Consider the following 23,191-nt stretch of genomic DNA (forward strand, 5'->3'; position numbering starts at 1 on the left):
TTGGGGCGCGCTTCTGCAGCCCACTGTCCGCCCTGCGTGCCGCTCGGCTGGGCCGGCGCCTCTTTGCTTCCTTCCCTGCCCTTGACTGTTGCACCCTAGCCTCTGGCAAGAGGCAGCCACAGAGGGGGCACACTCTGGTCCGCGATGGACAGCAGAGGAAGAGGGGGCACCCCCAGGAGGGGGTCTGCCGCTGGCAAGGGGGAGGGGCAGGGCTGATGATGCAGGCAGGATTAGGATGGTATCCTGAACCCCACAGGTTCCTTTCTTTAACCCCACATCTCTGCAGAAGCCCCCGGCAGGGGTCTCCCCCCACCCCACAGGGGCACTGAGCCTCCCTCCCCTCCAGAATACCTTATTTCCAAAGACATTTTCTCCCCATGGAATCTGGATAATTTCCCTGGGGAACTGCAGCAAGAAAGGGCTCTGCACACAGATCCCCCTGCCGATAAGTTGGCATTTAGAAGAGAAAAGGACACTGACCTCCTTTGCAGGGCAGATTGAGGAAAGCGCCCCACCCAGACTCTGCTTGGCAGGCCACAGGGGCCCAGGGGCACCTGGGCACACCACCCCTCATCTCTGCCCGACTGACGACCTCTGTCCTCTCTACAGACGACCGGAGCCCGGCCAAGGAAAAGGGGCTGTGCTGTCAGAACCCCGACTGCATGGACAAGGGGCGGGCAGCCAAGGTAGGGAGGCTGCAGAGCCTGGGGGCTGGGCATCCAGGGGAAGGGCTCTAACCCCCCTCTCCCTGGGGCTGGCTCTCTGCAACAGATAGATACCCACAGGGCCCTGGTGAGGGTGTGGCTGGCACAGCCACAGAGTCCTCTGTGTTCAGGGGAGAGGAGGGCCCACGGTGCCTGGTTTAGGATACAGAAGGGCTGCCCTGGCTCAGGGACCACAGATGGGGAGCGCTTGGGTGAGGGTGGGGAGAACGGAGGTACCCCAAAGCCCTTCCCTGCACAGGAGCCCTGGCAGCAGTTCTGAGATGACAGGAGCTGCATCCTGTGTCTTGGAGGAGGAAGCTGAGGCCCGACAAGGGGAAGTGACTTCCCCCAGGTTACTATCCAGTCCCTGGCTGGCACAGGCTGCTCTTCCATCCTGGGCCTGGGTTTAGGACATTCGGACATCTTAGGAGATGTCCTAGGGCTGGTGAAGGGGTTGAAAGAAAGGATCATCTGGGCCTGGACCGCCTGGCTTGGGAGCTCAGAGTAGGACGGAATGAATGGAAGTCCGGAGAGAGGAGGCAAGAGAAGGGTCACGTGGCCGGTTCTGAGCCAGGCTTCGAGCCACACACGTGTGTTCTTGACCTCGTGCACCCGGTAGGTACTGTGGAAGAGGCCATCGCTTTCCCAGATGAGGGTCTCAAGGTTTGGAGAGGGTTCTGCCGGGTCTGTTCCAATGAATGGTCACCCCACATAGACAGTAGAATTGCCCCACGGGTTGTGAAATTTGAGCTGCGGATCACCAGGTCTTTCTTTCGAGTGTGTCGGGTTTGAACTGCCCACGTTTCGGTTAGGGGTTGGGCGCTTTACCGTTTGTGCCACTCAGAGACTTCCAAGGTTCTGAGAGGTGTATGAGTTGGCCGAGGTCCCCCAGCTCATGAGAGACCAAGGCCGGATTTGGTCCATTGCAGCACAAGTTTCGGTGGCAATAGTAGTAACTGTACCTCGGACTATCAGACTATGTCACCCCCCCTGCCCTCCCCACCCCCCGCATTCCTCCCTCTGGCCTGCTGAGGTCCTCCTGTTAGCTATTGTTCCCACTTATCTATTGGGAAATAGGCTCTGAAAACTGAAGTGGTTTGCCCGAAGATAATCTAGGAATGTGAAGCGCTGGGATTTGAACCCAGGACAGGCTCTGTCTAATGCCAGAGCCTGCGTTCCTAACCACCATGCAGCTCAGCTCTGCCAGCTGCAGGAAGTTAAAAATGCCACCCTCCCACCTCAAGTCCTTCACACTCCTCCCCTGCCTCCGGCCCCTCACAGTCACTGCACAGGAGGACGCTGGCACATGGAGGATTGATGTGGGGGTGGGGAGAGGAGGGGGCGATCTCCAGTTGCCGTGGCCACCGGGTAAGGGGGTGGCTGTGATGTCAGAGGCAATCTGCTGGTGCGAATGGTGCCTGGCATTGGGACCTGGTGTTGGCCAACTGCCTGTCCCCCCCACCCCCTTTATGGGGGCGCCTGGCAACAAGCTGCCCCAGCTTCCCCTTCATACATACCGCCAGGGGCCTGCTGAGCCCTGGGGCCTCCCTCTGACCTGAGGGGGTAGTAGCCAGAGGGGGTAGTAGCCAGAGGGGCCATATCAAGTTGCTGCAGCCCCTCTGGGGAGCCACCAAGCTGCTGAGGGACATGGGTGGGCAAAGCTGCCCAAGTAGACCTAACCAGCCACATCCTGCCTTCTCTACCCCTCCGTGATCTGTCCCAAACTCAGCTCGCATTGGGATCAGCAGTGACCCACACTGCAGGGAAAGAGCCCAGGCCCTGTCACCACTGGAACAGACAGCATAGGCTCCGTATGGGGACAGGGATGCCTGAGTGATCCGAGGCAGGAGACTAGTCCAGGAGGACACCCTGGGGGAGGTGACCACGATGGACATGAAACCGTGGGTAGGCAGCGTGAAAGGCAAAGGTACTCCAGAAGGGGGTCCCCTAAACAAAAACCGCAGGGGAGAAAGAAGGGAGTATGGGCAGGTCTTGCCAGGCAGGTCTTGCCGAGCAGGTGAGCCAGGTTGGAGCAGGAGGGGAAAGAGGTCAATGATGTTCAGGTTTGATGAGGAAGATCATTATTGCCGAGGCTGACAACCAGTACCACCGACTGACCAGATGTGTGCCTGTGCCTGGTGGGCATCACACTCACCTCACAGGAAGGGGGTGGGTGGGAGTGTTAGTACTATTCCTGCATCGCATGCAAGGAAACCGAGGCTCGGGGAAGTAAGGAAACTCACCATGTCACCCAACATGACAAGCAGAGCTCAGCCCCAAAGGGGTTGCGACCCACAGATTGAGATACGTTGAATTGAAGGGGGTTGAGAAACCCATCAGGTTTGGGATGTGCTTGCCCAGAGATCGGAGACATCCTAGCTCCATCCCGGACCCCACCCAACCCCACCCACCCAGACATGTATTTATCAAACCCCACAGACCTGTCCTGTTCCTGCTCAGGGGGGGCCTACTCTCTGACCCAGGGCAGGTGAGACTGAGGCAGGGTGGCAACATGCTGGGCTCCCCTGATTGTGCTTGGAAGTCACCCCTGGAGCTGGGCAGTGTCAACACTCCCTACTCCCTGCTGGACCCCTCCAGCATGTGCTTTGGTGGGGCTGCTCAGAGCCTCTGAGGGCACAAAGGGGCATGAGGAGGGGCAGGCAATTGGACCACTCTGAGGGACCAAAGAATTGGGGGACACTGCAGACGTGGGATCTTTCTGGAAGAAAACACATGATTCTGGCACCCACCATTCACAGCAGGTCCCTCCCCTGTACATACAGACGGTGTCCAGCTCCGATTGGAGATGAGGACGTTGTGGCAGGGAGGGTAAATGCATGGTCAAAGCAAGGTGGGGACACTCATCCTCACTGGGTCTGGCTGACCTCCTAGCCTCCTGTTGCCGAGAGCTAGGGAGGAAGGGAGGGGCGGTTTCAGGAGTAGAAAGCCTCATCTTCTGCAGTGGAGCAGCCCAACGCATAACCGCTGCCCCACTGAGGGGGCAGGTGCAGTTTTAGTGCATGGCTCCCAGCAGCGCTGGTGGAAACGAAGGGTGGTGAATTAGAATAGGGTTGAGTTAGCAATGGCTCATCCCAGTGTAGGGTGATTGGATAGGTTTGTTGCTGGAGTGGAGGCTGGAGGAGCTGATGACCTCCCAGTTCCCTTCCAGCATAATGATGGGCCATGAGGTGGCCGGAATGAGATGTTATGTGTGCACGTGTGTGTATGCGCGCGAGTGCGCGCGGGTACTCACACTCAGGGTGTAGCCATGATGGAGATGGGGGAGGTGGGAACACTGGCACATGAAGGTGGGTAGATGAGAGACCAGTGAAGAAAGAATGGGCAGGATATTGGGCATGTGGGGGAAGGCAGTCACCTAGTCTCCTGGGCACTGCCTTGGGGTAGGATTTGGGAGTCCTTGGGGTAGTCAGGATTGGGGCACTGCCAGGTTTTAGGGCCTGCTGGTGGTGACCAGTCAGTCCGTTTTTGCTGCTGGTCTGGTATAGACAGATTTGTAAGTGGGTAGAGGAAGGGGCAGGACCATGGAAGCCAGGCAAGGGGGACTTCGGGCCTTGACTGAGAATTTGGGGAATATGGGTAAAGGTCTAGGGACACGGTCCAGAGGGCAGGGACAGAGAGGCCACCATAGGAGATGTGGCCAAGGTGGCCCACCCTGTGCTGGCCTGGTGATGGTCAGAGGGTAAGCGGCATAGACACTGTCTGGGCCCCGAAGCTCCCGGGTGGATAATGCTGGGCTATAGCTGAGCCACACCCACTGTGCTCACCAGCCCGGGTGGCGACAGACATTGAGGACAATTAGGGGAGGGGTAGTTGTGTTTGTAGGTTCAGACCTAGCAACGGTCCTGAGGATGTCACAGGAGTAGGCAGGGTTTCCTTCTATTGTACACAGGGTGGCTATGAGTTGGAACCAAACTCCAGGGCACGTAACAACAGGGGTGCTTGCAGTGAGGGGTGCCCTCTATGTGCTCCCCACGGGCTCATCTGCAGTGCAGTGTGATTTTAAACTCCAGGAGAATGCCAGGAGAGAAACAGGAACTATCACAGGGTAGAATGGCCCCCCTGTATGGGTTACGTCAGGCATGAGGAGGGGGTGATACAAGAGAGGGGTGCAGAGAAAGGCGGGCACGTTTTGGGGGAGGGCGTCACAGCCAGCATTCAGGTGTGTGCAAGGGAACCAACGTGGCCAGGGGGCTGCTCTTGTAAGTCAGGGCAGTTCCTGTCTGGGACTCTCTTGGGGAAGGGGCGTGCTACCGTCGTCAAGCCAGGTTAATAAGTAAGGATCTTGAACTTCCCAGAGATCTGCGAGGGCAGGCCCCCCAGGGGGCAGCGGCACCCCCACGCCTGCAGCTGGACCGTAATTAGCTCTAAGCTCGCCCGGACGCTCCGCCACACCCCCACCCCCACCTCCCGGGCCGCAGGGCCGACGCCGGGCGCTTCCCGGGATTCCAGTGCTCCCTCGCGGCCGGCGAACGGCAGCGCCGCGCCTACGGTAGTTCCCTATGCCCGTGCCCGCAGCCGGTTCAGAAGCTCCTGCGCCCTCCCGGGGCTCCGGTCCCCTGCGATCCCGTGCCCCTCGGGACTCCGGCTGCCTTGGCTGAGAGAAACCGACGCCCTGAGGTGAGTCATGGGGGATCGCTGGGTGGGTCCCAGGCAGGAGTCTGGGTGTCAGGACACCCCCTGGCTTCATAGGCAGACTCCAACGTTGAAGGCCCCATGGACGCCGCCCGGGGCCTTCGGGCGGTCATCAGTGGGCGCCCTGGCTCTACCTCCATTTCCTCCCCAGTGGGATGGGCGCCAGCGCCAGCTTCGGCCTCAGGGACTTCAGAGTGGGCTTGGCGCCGAGAAATGTCGTCAGGAGCCCGGGGAGCTGTGCCCCTGAGGGAGGCTGGTGGCGGGGCGCTGGTTTCTAGAGGGGCTTATTCCGGGGTTGCGGGGGGGGGGCGGGGGGAGTGTGGGCGGGGCGACCGGTAGACCCCGCCCACCCCGCCGCGTCTGGCTGCGCCGAGTCGGTTCGAGGTGGCCAGTTCTCCCAAGAGCCGGCAGGCGGCGCCAGAGTCTACGCCTCGGGCAGTCTGGGCTGAACCGGGCACCCACTCCTGGAGGGAGAGGGGGTGGGGGCATGGAGAAAAGGGAAGCCACTAAGAGAAGCCTGGATTTGCCGTGGTGCAAGATGGGGACATGAGGCCCCAGGAACCTTCCTCGGGTTTGGGGACGCCGTGGGCCGTTTGCTATGTCCTGGCTCTGTGGCTGGGGTCCACGCTTGCTGTAGACCCATCCCTAGATGGGAAGTGCCAGGCTGCTGCCCTCCGCACACACGGGAAGATGGAGTCGTAGCTGAAAGGGCAGCGGTGAGGTGGGCCCAGAACCAGCTCTTCTGCAGGCCAGACAGAGACCCACTCCCTGGCAAGGGGTCTTCCTTGTGACAGCGGGGGTCAGTGAGGTGCCAGGAGGTCGTGCTGGCAGCCTGGGTACAGGAAGGCTGCCTGGGGTATGGCAGGTGGGTCACAAACCCCAGGCTCTCGCCTCTCTCTAGCGCCTTTTGCATCCGTTTACCCTGTGGAGGCAGGGGCCTTTGGCAAGAAGGGAGCTTAAGGCTTCTGTAGTCTTGGTGCTAAGCCAGGTCTTGAGGAGAGGATCCCTGTGTCCCTGCCCGCTATCAGGCACAGGCAGAGCCTCAGGGCAGACCCGGCTTTTTGGTAGGCGTTCTTGGGACTGAGGGTGAGGTCAGGAGGAGCTGGGTGGGCATGTGGCCCCTCCCTAGGTCAGCCATGCCTCTGGAGAGAGGGTGCAGCTGGAGCAGCCTGGTAGAGCTGGCACCGCCCTGGCTGACCTGCCCCCACACGCAGCCTCCGCTCTGGATCTCAAAGGTGCTGGGTGGGGCTTTGGGCCTGAAGGTTCTCTGGGAGCTTAGTCTGGGTGGGGAGCCCCTGGGCAGGGCTGTCCTTCCAGCCAGGGAGCCTCACTGCGGATTCCAGGCCAGTCTGCTTTAGGCCGAGCACAGAGCCAGTCCCAGACCTTGCTTTCCCACCCCCACCCCCACACACAACCTGTGGCCCCTCCAGGATAGGGAGCTCCATTCTCCCCTCAGCCCAACCCCTGTAGGGGAGGGGATGCCCACAGGCCTCTGCTGTGGAGCTGGGAAGATGGTGCTGTTGGGAGGGGGTACTGCGCCTTGGCGACTCCATTATTCATCCACTCCAGCATCTGGTTTCTGGGTATCAGTTTCAACAAGCTGGCCCTGACTCACAGGCCCCGAGCTGAGGCTGGGCTGGGGAGGGGCCCTTCCCTGGGGAATCAGGGGATGGGACCGTTTGGGCCTGCGCCTGAGCTCATTCAGCTCCTTACAGTACATAGATTGGACCAGGAAGCCGGGATCCTGCCGGCAGATGCAGGAAGCCTTTCCACGGAGGGCTCAGGAACAGCTTCTTCCTTGGCCTGACTTGGCTCCTGCCTTAGAGCAGCCTGACTCATTGTGCCCTGAGGACCTCTGGTGACCTGCCATGGCCCCACCTGGTGGTCTCCATTTGATGCAACCTGGTGACCCAGGCCAGCAGGGGTCCCCTTCAAGCTAGCTTATGGCTCTGCCCTGGCCCCAAGAGTCCGAAAAGTCTTGCTGCCCAAACCATCAGTTAGTCAGTGTTCATGTGCCCTCCCGCTTGATGGCACAGGAGGTTAAAAGCCCAGACCTCTGTTTCTTCTGTCCCCAAAAGTGGCTTTGGGGTAAGTCACCTGAGCTGTCCTCTCTGCCTCAGTTTCTTTGTGCTCAATGGAGATTTGTATCTCCCTCCAGGGGGTCTTTTAGAAGGCTGGGACTTGCTGCTTCTGAGGCAGGCCTGGCCCTGGGGAATGCCCAGTAGAAGGTGGCTGTCAGGGGGCCAGTGCAGGACCACCAGGATTTAAGATGGAAACTGACCTGCCCAGGCCAGCAGGCCCCAAGGTCATTGTGGGAGGGCTGTGTTGATCCTTGGCTGCAAGGAGGGACATTCAGACTCCTCCTCAGCCTGCACTCATTCACTCATTGAGCACCTACTGGCTGCCAGCTCAGATCTGAGTGTCGCCTACGGTACCTCATGAGCCGGACAGACAGACAAGGCGCCTGCCCTCTGGGGAGGACATTCTAGCAGACAGGGCTGGTGACTAAGTAGTGAGCAAATAGAGCGCCTGACATGAGGTCGTAAAACTTCTAAGAAGAAAAGAATCTCATTTAAAGGGATTGAGAGTGGGAGGGTGAAGGGCTATTTTAATTGGGGGAGAGAGGGAAGTCCTTCTTGAGGATGGGGCATTTCACTGGGGCCTGGTGACAGCTATCTGGCCACTGCCATGGGCCCAGGAAGAGAGAGTGCAGACCAAAGACTCGGGAGGTACTCTGAGCTTGGTGTGTGGCAGGCCCTGCCCTCCTGGTGGGCCACTTCATGAGACTGGCCAGGAGGTGGGGTCAGAGGCAGCTCTGTTGGGAGGTTGATTTTAAGCCAGATGGGAAGGTCCAGGAGAGTTTTACCTGGTGTGTGTGTGTGTGTATGTGTGTGTGTGTGTGTGTCCCCTGATCTAGGTGTTAGTTTACAAAAAATTGGACTGCCGCTCTGTGGCTAGTGGGTGACTCCAGTCTTTGTCCACTTCCTGCAGCCACCTTCAGAGACCCTCTAGTCTGCCGAAGGGATGGGCGGGTGTGTGAGTGACAGGGTGCCCCCCACCCCTGTGCATGCCTAGGAAAATCCCAAAGAGGTCATTCCTGATTCCCAGTCAGAAGCCTGGGGCTCAGTACTGCATGGGGCTTACTTTATGTCCCTTCTCCCCAAGCAAAGAGGGAGATACTAGGGACTGCCTGCCACCACCACCCACCGCCTTCCTCCAAAGAACATAAAACATGCTGACGGTGGGGTCCCCAGCACTGCACCCCACCCCTAAACCGGGTTGACAAGTCCTCTGGGGCTGGGTGGAGCACCCCCTAGCTGTGGGGTGCAGGAAGGTCCCACGTGGACTGAGCCGGGAGCCGCAGGGGCTGTGGGATGTTGCAGACGCCCCTCACCCAACCCCACCTCAGCCAGCCCCTCTGGGTTCTCAGAGGACTGCCCCCTCCACGCCCTCTGGCCCCGACACCGAGTCAGTGGTCACCCCCCCTAACCGGGACCCCACTGGTTCCTCTGCCTGGACTGTTGGGTATCCAGGCGGTGGTAGGGGAATTGGGAGCCCAGGACTGGGGTGATGGGGTATGTTACCAGCCTGCTCCTCTTCCTCCGCCCCACGCCCCATCCTGCGGCCTGCTCCTCCCCCCTTCTGTCAACCCACTGACCCCACCCCCACTCCAACAGTCTGGGAGCTCCCTGAGAGAGGAAGCGGGTTCCCAGGGGTCCTCTATGATCTGGACCTAAGTGTTTGGAGTGGGACCTTTAGTCGGACGTCCCAGACCCCCGGCCCGGGCGCGGGGGCGTGTCCCCGCAGGACGCCCCCCCTGGGTCCCTGGGCTCCGCCGGGGCGGGCGCGGCCGCACAATGGCAGGAAGCGGGGCTCCACGCTTTGTCCGGCGGGCGGCGCAGACCGCAGCTTCCTCTGGCCGCCATGGGGACTGGCCCTGGCGTCTCAGCGCGCAGAGCGGCCTCCCGGCCGGGTCCGAGGCTGCCCTCCCGCGACTCCCTGCCTTCCTGGGCCCTGGGTCGAACCCTTGAAGGTGAAGGCCAGGTACGAGGGGCGTGGCAGTGCAGGATCTCCGCCCTCAGCCTCCGAGTATGGGAGCCTGGCCGGTGGGGGAGTAGGGGCGGGCGGCTCCGCATCCGGGAGGTCTCCAGGGGGTGGGGGCCAGGGCACTGATTACTCCCACCAGGGCTGTACATTGGAGAGTGGGGTCTGGACCCCTGAGGCTTCTGCTTCCCCTTGGGTTGGTGGGGGCCAGGCCTGCGGGCCCCAACCCTGGGCCTGTTGTGTCTGGGGTTTCCTCCGCACACACCTGTGGGTCCCCATTCTGCTCCAGGACCACCCCTCCTGCTCTTTCCTCTGCCCTAGGCCTGCCCACACCCCCACCACCAGACTTAGGCCAGTTTCCCCCCTGGCTGTGGCTGAGCCTGTGTGTGAGGGGGCAAGAGTGCTTGCAGGCCCACCATCTACCTCCATGGGGGCGGAGGCTTGACCATGTCCCCCAAGGGCTCCCCGCCCTCGTTTATAAAGTTGAGTCCATACCCTATCTTAGTGTCTCTTAACTTCTCCCATCCACTAGACTCCTTCTCTGTGGGGAACCTTGAGAATTTGGACCCTGTCCCTGTGTGCTTCCCCCCCCCCCCCCCTGAAGGTATGGCAGGGAAGCAGGAGTGGGGGTAGGCTCAAGGGTCTGAGAGGGGGGCCAGGAGTCTGACTTTGAGAAGGGACTGTCCTGCCTCAGGACTTGGGAGGCCTTTTACCCCTGAAGGGAGCTGTGAGGGATAGAGGTATCAGGAGAGGTGGGACAAAGGGGCTCTGCCTGCCCAATGTCCACCTCCCAGAGGATTGGTGGCTCTCCCAAGGCGTTACTGGAACCTCATGCTCCGTTTATCTGGAAGCATCTGGGCCTGCATCTCACCTTGCCCTCTGTGCCAGGGACTGCTGGGAGGATAGAGGCAGGTGAGGTCAGTCACGCAGGCTGGCTGCCAGCTCGGTGATTATTTTGATGGTTGGTTCCACCAAGGCCCATCTGAGTACAGGCAAGTTTATCTCCCAGAGTCTCTCAAGGGAGCCTATTGCCTCCCAGGGGATGAGCACACAGTAGGTGTCTTGGCCTGGGATCTTTAGAAGCACAAACCCGGTGAGATGTACATACCAGGGGGCTTCACAAAGTTGGAGCAAAAATGAAATGACAAGGTAATGGGATTTTTCTAGCCACTTCCGAAGCCCCCTTTTCATAGAGAAAGAGATTTGCTTCAAGGAAACGGCTTACACAATCCAGGCAGGCAAGTCCCAAGTCTGTAGGGCAGCAGATGGACGCTGGAGGCGGACATCCCCAGATCCGGAAGTCAGGTGCTGGATGCAGCGAGCTTTTCCACAACATCCATTTATAGTCTGGAGGCTGACTTTCCATGGAGTAGCTGAGCATATCCGCTCACTGCGTGGAAAGTGATTACATCACTCTGAGATTCATCGCCTAGCTGACATCTGGCGTTAACCGTCACAGTGGCTCTCAATAGATTGCTCTTAAATATGGAACCTGCTGGAAGTGGATCCTTGTGTAAAACTGATAGTCTACATCATTGGATTTGTTTGAAGATGAGACTCTGATACGAACCGAGGACTTGGGCTGGGAGGGCGCTAGAGACCCACCTCAGCCACCCTGTGCCCTCACAGGGCTCCTGCAGCCCCATGGCCTAGGGCCAACCTGGGTGCTGGCAAACCCAGGCTGACAGGGCATATGCAGAGACCAGAGAGGGAGTGATAACCCTGGACCCGGCAAACTGGCTGAGTGAAGGACCCTGGGAAGAAGGGCCACCAGGGAGCCAGCCCATCCCCACATTACTTCTAAGAGGAGATGGTGGCAGCTGCGGGCCCAGAATTTGTAGAGCCAACCCTCCACTTAGTGCCCTGGGGATGCTCAGGGAGGGGGCCAAGCCTTGGTCCAAGGCGGTGCAGTTCCACTATGTTATTTATTTATTTTTTTTAGCAGCAGAAACCTCATAGAATAAGCGAGGATATAAACAGTTGTTCTGGCCAGGGTAGCTCCATGCCCTGACCTCAGCTTCGGGGACACAGTTGAGAACCCGCGCATGAGAGGCAGGGGAGGGTGGAAAGTAGGGGACAGACGCCTGACGCTACAGTCGCTGTCAGGAATCTGGGTGGCAGGATCCACAGCTGCTTGCCCACGGCCCAGCGCCATAGAAGTCAGCTCCCCAAACAAATGGGCCTGCAGGTGACCCCTGAGCGGCTGACCCCCACCTCTGACTGCCGTTTCATTCCGCTGGAGTTGTGGAGGCCTAACAGGAGCCCCAAAGGGCAAGTATGGAATGGTGACGGATTTCCTGCTGGCTCCATACCCTTCCCGATGCCCACGAGCTGGTGCTCCCCTGCTTACAGCTCTGGAGTCTGACATTACGAGTGTTGGATTTGACTCCTGGCTTGTCTGGCTATGTGGTCTTAGACAAGTCTCTTCCCTCCTTTGTGAAAGGAAGCAGTCATAACCCCTACCTCCTAGCATGGTACTTGTAAAGCCCTCAGTGCAGGTCTGGGCACTTGGCAACCAAACCAATCGCACTGCCATCAAGTTGATGCCCACTTACAGCGACCCTATAGGTCAGGGTAGAACTGCCCCTGTGAGTTTCCAGGACTGCAGCTCCTGGAAGGGAGGGTGGAAAGCCCTGTCTGTCTCCCGCAGAGCAGCTGGTGGTTTTGAACTGCTGACCTTGTGGAAAACATAACCACCAGGGCTCTTGGCAACCACATCAGAGCGAAGACCAGACTCTTCAGGCCGCCTCCCTTCAGCCACTCTCTCTGCGGTCCTCACCCCGGCTGTCAGCTCCTGTCCACGCATGGCGAGCCCATGTCTGTTGGCATAGAAGTCTGCTCCATAGGGTTTTCCAGGCTGCCACCTTTTGGAAGCAGATCACCAGGCCACTCTGGGTGGGTTTCAACTGCCAGCCTCTGGGCCAGTGGTCAAGTCTTCATCAGCTTGAGAATCTCAGGGGGACCTTCCTCCAGCCAGAAGCTCCTCACCGCTGGCTCTGTACGCATGCTTCCACTAGTTTCACCCGAATTGAGTGGGCCGCCTTCCTCCTTGCGGGGGCGCTGACAGAGCAGACGCAGGAGCGTGGTGCTGGGTGCTCTGTGGAGAAAAGAACGCCAGAAGGGACAAGGGGATGTGGGGTGCTGAAAGGGGAGAGAGTGGCTAACAACGTCGCCTTGTTGAAAACAGACGCAGCAGAACACACGCACCAAGTCAGTAGTTTCGCATGCACAGTCAAGGCAATTCCATTCGTCACTTGTGTGTTCTCACCCTCCTTGCTCCGAATCGTGTCTCCTCCGGGAGCCCACACTTGCCGACCCAGCACTTCTAGTGAAGGAGAAGGTGACATCTGAGTAAAGAGCTGCAGGAAGAGAGGGAAGGGGGCTCTTCATCCCTGGGGGAAAAGCCTGTGGGGAGAGGGATTAGTGGATGCCAAGGCTGAAGGAGGGAGTTAGAAATAGGCCAGGAAGGCGGTGAGTGGAGTAGAGTGTGGCCAGTGGGAAGAGTAGAGCGGGCAGGAGGCTGAGAGGTGCCAGCACCGGGGGTGGGGGTTGGCTTTTGCTCTGAGTAAGATGGGAAGCTTTGTGAGTGGATTGGGGGTGGGGGCAGGGTGTTGAGTAGATCTACCACCAGTTGCCGTGGACCCAGCTCCGACTCACAGGGACTGCACGTGTGTCAAGAGTTGTCAGTGGCTGGTTTTTCAGAAGCAGATCACCAGGCCTTTCTTCCAAGGTCCCTCTGGTTGTATTTTGAACTCCTAACCTTTCAGTTAACAGCCCAGCACATGGACGCCGAGGAGAGAAGGTGACTCCTGTTTGGGGAACCTCCACTCTGGCTGTTGATGGAGGACAGGCTGTGGACAGGGGACAGAGAGACAAAACAAAGGCAAAAGCAGGGAGTCCAAGTGTGAGGTGTGGAGCTGGGGTGAGGGACAGGGCAGGCTGATTAGAAGGGGTTGGGTGGAGCCCCTAGAATTGCCCGTCTGGCTGGATGGGGGTGTCACAGAGAGGGTTAAAGGTGACCCTGAGGCCTAGCTGACAGAAGAACGGAGTTGCTGCCCACTGAGATGGAGAGAGTTGCAGGGAGCTAGCTCACGTGTGGACACATTACAAGAGTATGCCACGTGAACAGCAGAGAAACTTGCCAGAGGCTGGGGACTGGCTGGGGCTTTCTAAACATGGGAACCCCAGCAGGGAGATGGTGCCTCAACTGTTGAGATTGCTCACGGGCTGTAGGTAGAAGAGGAAGAAGAGGTGGGCGCAAAGCCCCCATGGAGACAGACGGGGCAGTTGGAGAGGAGGGAGGAGAACCGGGGGAGACAGGGCTCCTGAGAACCAAGAAAGGGGTTGTTCAGAGGAGAGTGACCTCGGACAACTGAGCCAGCCAGCAGGTTCCAACAGAGCAGTGGGCTTAGCCATATGGGGGTCCCTGGGTGACCTGGTGAAGACAGGCTTCTTGTAGTGATGGGGAAGCAAAACCCTAACTGGAGAGGGTCTGGGAGAGATGGTGGGTTTACCATCACTGCGGCCGTGACTGGTTTGTGGATACAAGAGGCCTGGAGCAGGAGGTGTTAGGGAACAGGATGTGGTCAGTGACCACCCCACACGTTAATGATGAGATAGAAGAAGAGATGCTTTAAAAGGCACAGCCAGCTCTGGTGGGTGCCAGCCATACCCCAGGGTCCCACATACCGGGCTTTATTGAGTGGAGCCTGGAAGTTCAAGTTTGCCCTGGACTGTCTCTGCTCAGATGCTTAGCCTGAGACTGTCTGATGACCGCTGGTCAGGTCCACACTCAGGGACTTTCTGCCTGACCACCGGCTTGGACCCTTCAGGAATGTCAATGTCATGAAACAGGTAAAAAAAGCCTGAGAACTCGTTCTTCCAGGAACAGAGAGGGGCCTCCAGGGGCCGCCCGTGATGCTTCTTGGGTCCTGCAGGAGGAAGACACATCTACAAAGATCACTACATAGGTGACTGGAGGAATGTTCAGACGAATTACCCAGTGCTATAAACCAACCCGCAGTCAACGCTCACGGAAGCAGCGCTCAAGAGCTCAAAAGATGCTACTTTGAGCCAAGCCATGGTCTTTGTAGTCGCCTCTTAGGCTTGTGAAAGTTGGACCTTGAATAAGGAAGACAGAAGAAGAATCGATCCATTTAAACTGCAGTGCCAGTGAAGAATCTGGAAAGGACCACAGACCGCCAGAAGAACAAACATCTGTTTTAGAAGAGGTACAGCCAGAATGCTCCTGCGAATCGAGCCTGGTGAGTGAGACTGTCTCTGTACTTTGGACGTGTTGTCCGGGGAGACCAGGCCCTGGAGAAGAACACCGTGCTTGGTAAAGGAGAGAGGCAGCTGAGAAGTGGAAGACCCTGACCACATGAAGTGACAGTGGCCCCAACCGTGGACTCCAACCAGCCACAGTTTGAGGGTGGCACAAGACCGGGCGGTGTGTTGGACACAGGGTTGCTATGAGTCCGAATCAACTCGATGACACTGAGCAACGTAAACCCAACCAGTTAACGACAACTGCAATTCACAGGACCTCCACGTGCCTCCCAGGGTTTTAAGAGCTGATTTCTCGGAGGGAAGTCACTTCCACCTTTTGGTTAGCCATTGAGTCCTTTAGCAGTTTGAACAGCTCAGGGGCTTCTCATCCTATATGGTTATGAAATTTAGGGAGTGGGGTCCTTACGCTGAGATCCTTTAAGAGAGTGACTTTGCTGAAATAGTTAGGGGGGCGTGTCATGATTCCAGAGAGCCTGTGGTGGCGCTATGGCTGCTAACCTCAGGCTGGAGGGTTCAAACCCATGGACTTCTCGGAGGGAAAAAATGAGCCTATTTGTTTCCATCAAGAGTTACAGCTTCAGGAACCCTGTACACGGTTGCTATGGGTTAGCATCGACTGGATGCCCTGGTTTAGTTGGGATTTCCTTCCCAGGGGAAGGAAGAGGGAAAGAGAGAGTGAGGGGCAAAGCCGATGTGGCCACGGGTTCATAGCCGGCGGACGGAGGGGGGGAGCAGGTGGATGGTGTTGCGGTATTCTGTACTTTCTGAAGGTTGTAAATATCTCCACACCAAAAATTGGGGGGAAGAAAATAGAGCAAATGGGAGGGGAGAAATAGGCAGTAGTATAGGGACCTGCTTGAAGGCGTTTGGTTTAAAGGGAGCTATCGCTGGAGGGGGTGGTGGTGGTTGGGGTAGAATCCTCCCTTTCCATGCAGGAGACCTGGTTTTGATTCCTGGCCAGTGCACTTTGTGTGAAGTTACCACCCATCTGTCATGGAGGCTTGTACATTGCTAGCGTGCTGAACAGGCTTCAGTGGGCCTGGCAGACTAAGGCAGAGCAGGAAGAAAGGCCTGGTGATCTTATGAAAATCAGCCAGGGAAAACACTGTGGATCACACCATCCACGACTGATCCTGGGGTGGTGGCAGCGGTTGGGCAGCATGTCGCTTCATTCTGCAGGGGTCACTGTGAGCCAGGGCCCCCACAGCACCTAACGACACCAGCACAGATGGAGGGTGGGGGCAGGCCAGGACTCGGCCTGGCTTTTCTCAGACGGATAAATAGCAGCATATTGGAATTCTGGTGGGAGGACAGACTGAAGGGGGAGGAGCAGCAGGTGGAAGGAAGTTAGCTCATTGGCAGCCCCCATGCCCCCTGGAGCAGGTGGGTGGCTGAGCTCACCTCTCCTGATGGCTTCTGGTTCCCAAAGAGAATCGGAAACAAAATAACTGTCAGGGAGTGACTTTGGGGGAGGGCTTCAGGGGTGGGGGTATGAACACCACCACCCCCAGGAGAGTGGGGGAGAGGCTGGACAAAAGTCCAGCCCAGTGTGTAAGGAGCATGTCATCCCCCACCCCACCCCCACCACCCTGGGGCCAGAGCACAGACCCAGAACCTTTGCTTGACTCCTCCCTAGTCCCTTTGTGGGACCCAAAAGGAGGCCACGGGCTGAGGCTGCCCACAGACCTGAGGGCAGAGAGTCTTCAGGAAGGTGCTCGGGGTGTTCCAGTGCACCCCAAGCTGGCAGGACCGGATGACAGCCCATGTCCTTTTCTGGCCCCCCTGGCTTTTGCTTCCAGTCTCGCCCTGCAGGTTGGGGCCTCAAAGCCAAACTGCTTTCTTCAGCACCCCCGGGGGTGGGTCAGGGGGTCAGGCAGAGAGTAGGTGCCAAGGAACTCATGGGTGTTAGGCACCCTGTGGGCAGTGGTGAGTGGGCCGTGAAGAGCAGCCCCACAGGTGATCAGGAGTCCTGTGTGCCTACCACAGGTATGCCACCACGCCGACTGCCAGCAGCTGCACCTCCGCGGGCCACTCAACCTCTGCGAAGCCTGTGACAGCAAGTTCCACAGCGCCATGCATTACGACGGGCACGTCCGCTTCGACCTGCCGCCCCAAGGTGAGCATGGGGGCCCATCTCCCTGAGAGCCCTGGGCCTTCAAAGAGAAGATAGATGTAAACCCGAGGAGACCGCGGTTTCTTTGGGTCCACCCTTTGTTCATCACTCCACTGAGCAAGCTTCCCTACCAGGGCACTGTGCCCATGTGGCTGCTGCCCCCTCATTCCAACACGAGGAAGGGCCCCTGTCCCCCACTCTGCTGAGCCCACGCAAGGGATAGGCCCAGTCATGGCCACTTCTGGGCACATGCTCTGAGCTGAGGCGGTGCCAAGGTGGTGGTGGCCAGTCAGGAGCGCAGAAGGAACAAGATCCCCTTGTGCTGAAGAGAAACCTGGCCCACTGCCAGCTGTCTGTGTGGGATGGCAGCCCCCCTTCTGACCTTCTACATTCAGCAGAGGGACAAGGGACTTCCCTCTCCTCAAGAGCCTGGGAGGGTGGGGGAGCTTGCTGCTGTGAGGGAGTGGCGACCGTGGGGTTTGGTCCTTGGCCCCATCCCCAGTAGGACTCAGCGATCCTCAGTTTGTAAATGGATAGACCGAGGCCAAGGTGGAAGTTGTATCGAAGTGGAGTGTCACTTGTCATCAGGTCCCTTGTGCCTTTTGGGGTCTCAGGTGGTAGAGGCTAAGCCTTGACTGAGCTCCTCCTAGAACTGTGGTGGGGAGTGGTCGAAGGAGTGAGAGGCAGTGGGCCCTGGAGAAGGCTAAGGGCTGGGCGGGGGGGACAGTGAGGAGAAGGACAACCCCACGCCTCCCAACACTCTTTCCTCCTCAGGTTCAGTCCTGGCCCGGAACGTGTCCACCCGGTCCTGCCCCCCACGCACAGGCCCCGTGGCGGACTTGGAGGAGGAGGAGGAAGGCTGCACAGATGGCAAAGGGTAGGTGAGGAAGCAGGTAGACAGAGGAGATCACCTGGGGCTAGGGGTGGGAGCCCAAGCTGGGTCTCAGAGCAGAGATTCGTGGACCAGGTACTCTGGTCCCTTCACCATATGTCTCTACCCCACCGAGCTGCTTCCCTGTCTCCCCCAGGCCTGGGCAGCCTTCAGATCAGATCCCATCCTACGACTAGGGCCCACTGGATGTGACCCTCATGTTGTCCACCAGAGGGCGCACAGCCTACTGGGCCAGCGCTGGCCTGAACAAAATGCCCAAACTTGCTGCCACTCTAGGGAACCCCTTTGGGTTTCCGAGATGATAACTGTTGCAAGCCCAGTCTTGCTTCCTGGGAGCTGCTGCTGCTTTTGAACTGCGGACCATGCTGATCGCAGCCCAACACCTAACCACTACACCACCAGGGCTCCTTGGGCCTGCCTGAAGGCCCCTGAGTTGCTGGGTAATTTGAGATCAGCCCCCATTTGCAGCCCTTGTGGTGAGGGCCCATGCTCCCACCTCTGTGCCCCTGGCTTTCCTGCAGAGACCGGAAGAGCACAGGCCTAAGACTCTCAAAGAAGAAGGCGAGGAGGAGACACACAGATGTAAGAGGCCCCTGGGGTGTGGGGGTGGGATTTCTCCAGACCACTCCTGCTGCCCCAGGCCCTGTCCTATCCCAGAGCTGTGGGGGTGGGGCTTTTCCAGACCACTCACTCCTGCTGCCCCGGGCCCTGTCCTTCCCCCCACCCCCCAGTCTGGGTCTCTGCCCCAAACTCCAGGATGAGGGCAGGGGTCCACTCCCCACCCTTCCTTGCTCCCAGTATTGCCTATCCCAGCCAGGTGGGGTTGTTAGGGCATCTCCGCACAGGAGGGGGCTGGGGTGAACCTGGGTATCAGAGTGGGATGAGTGGGGGACCCTGAAGAGTCCAGTACACGTATGTCCTCCCAGGACCCAAGCAAGGAGTGCTTCACCCTGAAATTCGACCTGAATGTGGATATCGAGACTGAGATTGTACCAGCCATGAAGAAGAAGTCTCTGGGGTAGGGCCTTGGGGCGCAGAAAGCAGGGCTGGCGCTCCAGGTCTCCACATGGTTGGCTTTGTCTGTGGTGACCTGTGCGTGAGTGAGTCCCCACACCCGTGTGCAGACCCGTGTGGTGTGATGGGTCTGTGCACCTGTGAGTTCCAATCATGTGTGCGAGGCCCAGAGCTGGGCAGGGCAGGTGGGCCGTGGTGTCTCCCCTGCTGGCAGACCAGGTCAAGGCGTGAGCATGTGTGTCGATGTGTGTGAGAAGGTACATGTGCCTCTGGGAGCAGTGGGGAGGCCTGTGTGTGTACCTGTGGGTGACTCCAAAGGCTTCCCACCCCACCCCACAGGAAGGGAGATGCCACCGGGTGGGCAGCCTGGCTGCAGGGGAATCATACCTCTCATGTCCACACTTCCTGTGCAGGGAGGTACTGCTGCCTGTGTTTGAAAGGAAGGGCATCACACTGGGCAAAGTGGACATCTACCTGGACCAGTCCAACACACCCCTCTCCCTCACCTTTGAGGCCTACAGGTTTGGAGGACACTACCTGCGGGTCAAAGGTGAGCGGCAGGCTCCCAGGCTGGGCAGGAGATGGGGCCTGGCTGGGCCAGGGATGGGAGCTTCTCTCTGGGCTCAGGTGGCCATTGTCCAGGGCCCTCAGCAGCTCATTACCATACAGGTGTCCCTCTGCCAGGCTGGGTGACCAATGCTGGCAGGGTGGTGCTGCAGGGGCAGGGTGGCGGAGCACTGAGTGGATTCTCAGGAGAGCCAGCCTGGGACCTGGACCTGGTCCAGGCCCTGAGGGACCTCTCCTTATCCCCAAACACCACCTAGCCAAGCCCGGAGATGAAGGCAAGGTGGAGCAGGGAGTGAAGGATTCCAAGTCGCTGAGTCTGCCGATCCTGCGGCCAGCTGGGGCCGGGGCCCCCACCCTGGAGCGCGCAGACCCTCAGAGCCGCCGGGAGAGCCTCGACATCTTGGTGGGTGAGCAAGCGTCTGAGGAGAAGTCACCCTAGGCGCTCCCTTCTCCCTCTTGGCCTATAATTTCCTCTTCATGGTAGCGAGAATGTACTGTGAGTGTAGACCTGTCCAAGAGGGTGGGTCCTGCCTCCAGGAGTCTCCCGGTGACCAAGGAGTCTCTGTGTGTGGCTGGAAGACTTGGGGGACCTTGTGCATGTGTGTCGGGGGCTGTGTGTGTGTCCCTGGCCCACTTTGGGAGCTGGGTTAGTGAGTGCATCTCTGTGTTTCTCCCCAACCCCTACAAGCTGGTGGCCAGGTGGCTGGGGGACAGTGGTCCAGGTGCAGCTGTGTGTGGATCTTCCAGCCCCTAGAGCATGGTGGGTCCCAGAAGAGGTGGCATCCAGGGTGAGGGTACAGAGACCTTCTGTGTCCCAGGCTTATGCTCCTAGGGGCTCACTATGGGGCCAAGGCATGCTGTCTTTGACACACCATTCCTTGACAGGCCCCTGGCCGACGCCGCAAGAACATGCTGGAGTTCCTGGGGGAGGTGAGCATCCCTGGGCAGGAGCCGGCCACCCCCTCTAGCTGCTCCCTGCCCAGCGGCAGCAGCGGTGGCCCAAGCAATACCGGTGGAGAGAGCTGGAAGAACCGGGCCGCCAGCCGCTTCAGTGGCTTCTTCAGCTCGGGCCCCAGTGCCAGTGCCTTTGGTCGGGTATGTGGCCCCATGAGCCCTGGGCGAGGGGAGCTGGCTGCTCAAGGGGCTGACTGAGCCCTGACCCGGTGCTGGACCCTGACTCTGACCCTGCAGGAGGTGGACAAGATGGAGCAATTAGGAGGCAAGCTGCAGGCCTATAGCCTCTTTGGGCTGCCCCGGCTGCCCCGGCGACTGCGATTCGACCACGACTCATGGGAGGAGGAGGACGAGGATGAGGAGGAGGACGAGGACGACACCTGCCTGAAGCTGGAGGACAGTTGGCGGGAACTCATTGATGGGCATGAGGTGGGCACAGCCCTGGGCCTGGCAGCCTCCCCATCCCCCACTTCATGGGGCCTCTCAAGGGCTGTGACGGAGTATCCCACCGGATGGGGTGCTCTATTGGGGGCATTGAGGCCCCAAGAGGTCCACTCTGTCACTTGGCTATTTTAGCAGCTGAGGCAGGCCTTGGCTGAGGATTTGAATGATGTGGAGCAGCAGTTCTCAACCTGTGGGTCGCGACCCCATAGGGGGTCGAACGACCCTTTCACAGAGGTCACCTGATTTATAATAGTCACGAAATTACAGTGATGAAGTAACAATGAAAATAATTTTATGGTTGGGGGTCACCACAACATAAGGAACTGTATGAAAGGGTTGAGGCATTTGGAAGGTTGAGAACCACTGAATTGTGGAGGGTGGGCTCACCTTTCCTGGTCATCCACACCTGGTCAATGAGTTACATGTTGCACACACACACACACACACACACACACACACGGCCCGGCACTCTGGGGCTCGTGGCTGACCCCCACTTTGCTCCCTGTAGAAGCTGACACGGAGGCAGTGCCACCAGCAGGAGGCGGTGTGGGAGCTCCTGCACACAGAGGCCTCCTACATCAAGAAGCTGAGGGTGATCACCAACGTGAGTGTGGGCTGGGTCCCGGCCCAGCCCTTTTCAGAAGGAGCAGGTGCCACACAACACAAAAGGGGAGCAGGAAAGTCGGAGAGGAGCTGCTCCCCAGGAAGCCGTCTCCCACAGGCCGGGCAACTGGGAGGGGTTTCCACAAGCAGGCTGGGTGGGGCTGACCTCTCTGAACACCTGCTCCTGCCAGGTGCTCGGAGCCCACACCCTAGCTTGAGACAGTAGGAGTGCAGATGCGGGCACTGGGCAGAGGGGTGCAGCAGCCTGGGCCGGGCAATTCTAGGGAGACCTGTTGAAAGAAGCACTGAGCTAGGGCAGAGATGAAGGAGAGATGCCATGGAGTCGAGGGGCTGGGCAGGTTGGTCCCAGGTGGGTCAGTGGGGCGGGGATCCTGTGGTCAGGAGCCTTCTCCAGCTTCTCGGACTGGGACCCAAATAGCTGCTGCAAGTCCCTCGGACAGGGGGTATGGGGCGGGGCAGGGTAGGGGGGGTACTCCTCCTACCAAAGCGTCTTCTGCCTTCACAGCTGTTCCTGTGCTGCCTTCTGAACCTGCAAGAGTCGGGGCTGCTGTGTGAGGTGCGGCGTGGGCCGGGGGCGGGGCCTGGTGAAGGTGGGGCTGAGGGGCGGGGCCTGATCATTCCTAAACCAAGAGGCTGGGAAGAGCCCGGCCAGAGGGGTCCCCCTACCAGATGCACAGCCTGCCAGAGGGGCGGACCAAGCGGACCTCTTGCCGCGCACAGGTGGAGGCGGAGCGATTGTTCAGCAACATCCCCGAGATCGCGCGGCTGCACCGCGGGCTGTGGGGCAGCGTGATGGCGCCGGTGTTGGAGAAGGCTCGGCGCACGCGGGCACTCCTGCAGCCCGGGGACTTCCTCAAGGGCTTCAAGATGGTACGGCACGGCGGGGCACCGGCGGGCTCACGGAGGCAGGGCTGCGTGCCCAAAAGACGCCCATCCTTTCCCATCTGTGCACACCTCCCCGTGGCCAGGGGGCCCGCACGACCATTAGTGGTCAAAGGCAGGTTGGCGAGCTGCTCGCCCACGTGGGATCCCTCCCTGGCCGCCGACTGCTACCTACCGGGCTGCGGGCACGCCTTTCACTGAGCCAGTTTCCGCTGGTCGGAAACAGGGCTCATAAGCCTGCCACCTGCGGGGTGGTCGCGAAGACGCAGTGAGAACCGGCCTGTGGGACGCGTAGTAACAGTGACTTTCGTTCTCCCCACTCCGCCCTGGCCAGTTCGGCTCCCTCTTCAGGCCCTACATCCGCTACTGCATGGAGGAGGAGGGCTGCATGGAGTACATGCGGGGGCTGCTCCGGGACAACGACCTTTTCCGCGCCTATGTCACGGTGAAGGGGCCGGGCTGGGTGGTAGGGAGAGGCAATTTGGCCCCCTGGGCCGCAGATGTGCCCGAGGTTGGCAGGGGCGGGGTCTGGGCCCCAGGGCTGGGGCTGGGTGGTGGGCGGGCCTACCTGAGCCCCGCCCCTGATGCCTCACTGCAGTGGGCCGAGAAACACCAGCAGTGCCAGCGGCTGAAGCTGAGCGACATGCTGGCCAAGCCCCACCAGCGACTCACCAAGTACCCTTTGCTGCTCAAGTCCCTGCTGCGAAAGACGGATGAACCGCGTGCCAAGGAAGCCATCGTCACCATGGTAACATTGGGGGGTGGGCTGCCCCGCAGCTCCACCGACCACCGTGGACTCCTTCCCAATCCTGGGTCTGGACCCCTTGCCAATCCCGAGCCTGAACGCTGTCTCCCGCCGCCAGATCAGCTCAGTGGAGCGCTTCATCCACCACGTGAACGCGTGCATGCGGCAGCGGCAGGAGCGGCAGCGGCTGGCAGCCGTGGTGAGCCGCATCGATGCCTATGAGGTCGTGGAAGGCAGCAACGACGAAGTGGATAAGGTGCCGCTCG

At 59.4% G+C, this 23,191-nt stretch overlaps 1 protein-coding gene across 8 annotated transcripts in view; it reads left to right on the forward strand.

The window, feature by feature from the left end:
* PLEKHG5 (pleckstrin homology and RhoGEF domain containing G5) overlaps positions 1–23,191 on the forward strand; it is a 43,447-nt gene that overhangs the window by 14,097 nt on the left and 6,159 nt on the right. For 2 of the 8 annotated variants that reach the window (XM_045299008.1, XM_004705201.3), the window contains exons 1-15: positions 615–686; positions 16,677–16,806; positions 17,578–17,680; positions 18,217–18,277; positions 18,622–18,713; positions 19,123–19,259; positions 19,534–19,679; positions 20,162–20,371; positions 20,468–20,659; positions 21,183–21,278; positions 21,804–21,854; positions 22,019–22,168; positions 22,515–22,625; positions 22,779–22,928; positions 23,044–23,181. In XM_045299008.1, the coding sequence (XP_045154943.1) occupies positions 663–686; positions 16,677–16,806; positions 17,578–17,680; positions 18,217–18,277; positions 18,622–18,713; positions 19,123–19,259; positions 19,534–19,679; positions 20,162–20,371; positions 20,468–20,659; positions 21,183–21,278; positions 21,804–21,854; positions 22,019–22,168; positions 22,515–22,625; positions 22,779–22,928; positions 23,044–23,181 (1,791 nt within the window). In that variant the 5' untranslated portion in view covers positions 615–662. The other 6 variants (XM_045299009.1, XM_045299007.1, XM_045299006.1 and 3 more) reach the window with 6 other exon arrangements.

This window comes from Echinops telfairi, unplaced genomic scaffold, assembly GCF_000313985.2.
Source record: "Echinops telfairi isolate 266 unplaced genomic scaffold, ASM31398v2 ScPeMD7_7457;HRSCAF=8495, whole genome shotgun sequence".
Lineage (NCBI taxonomy): Eukaryota > Metazoa > Chordata > Mammalia > Afrosoricida > Tenrecidae > Echinops > Echinops telfairi.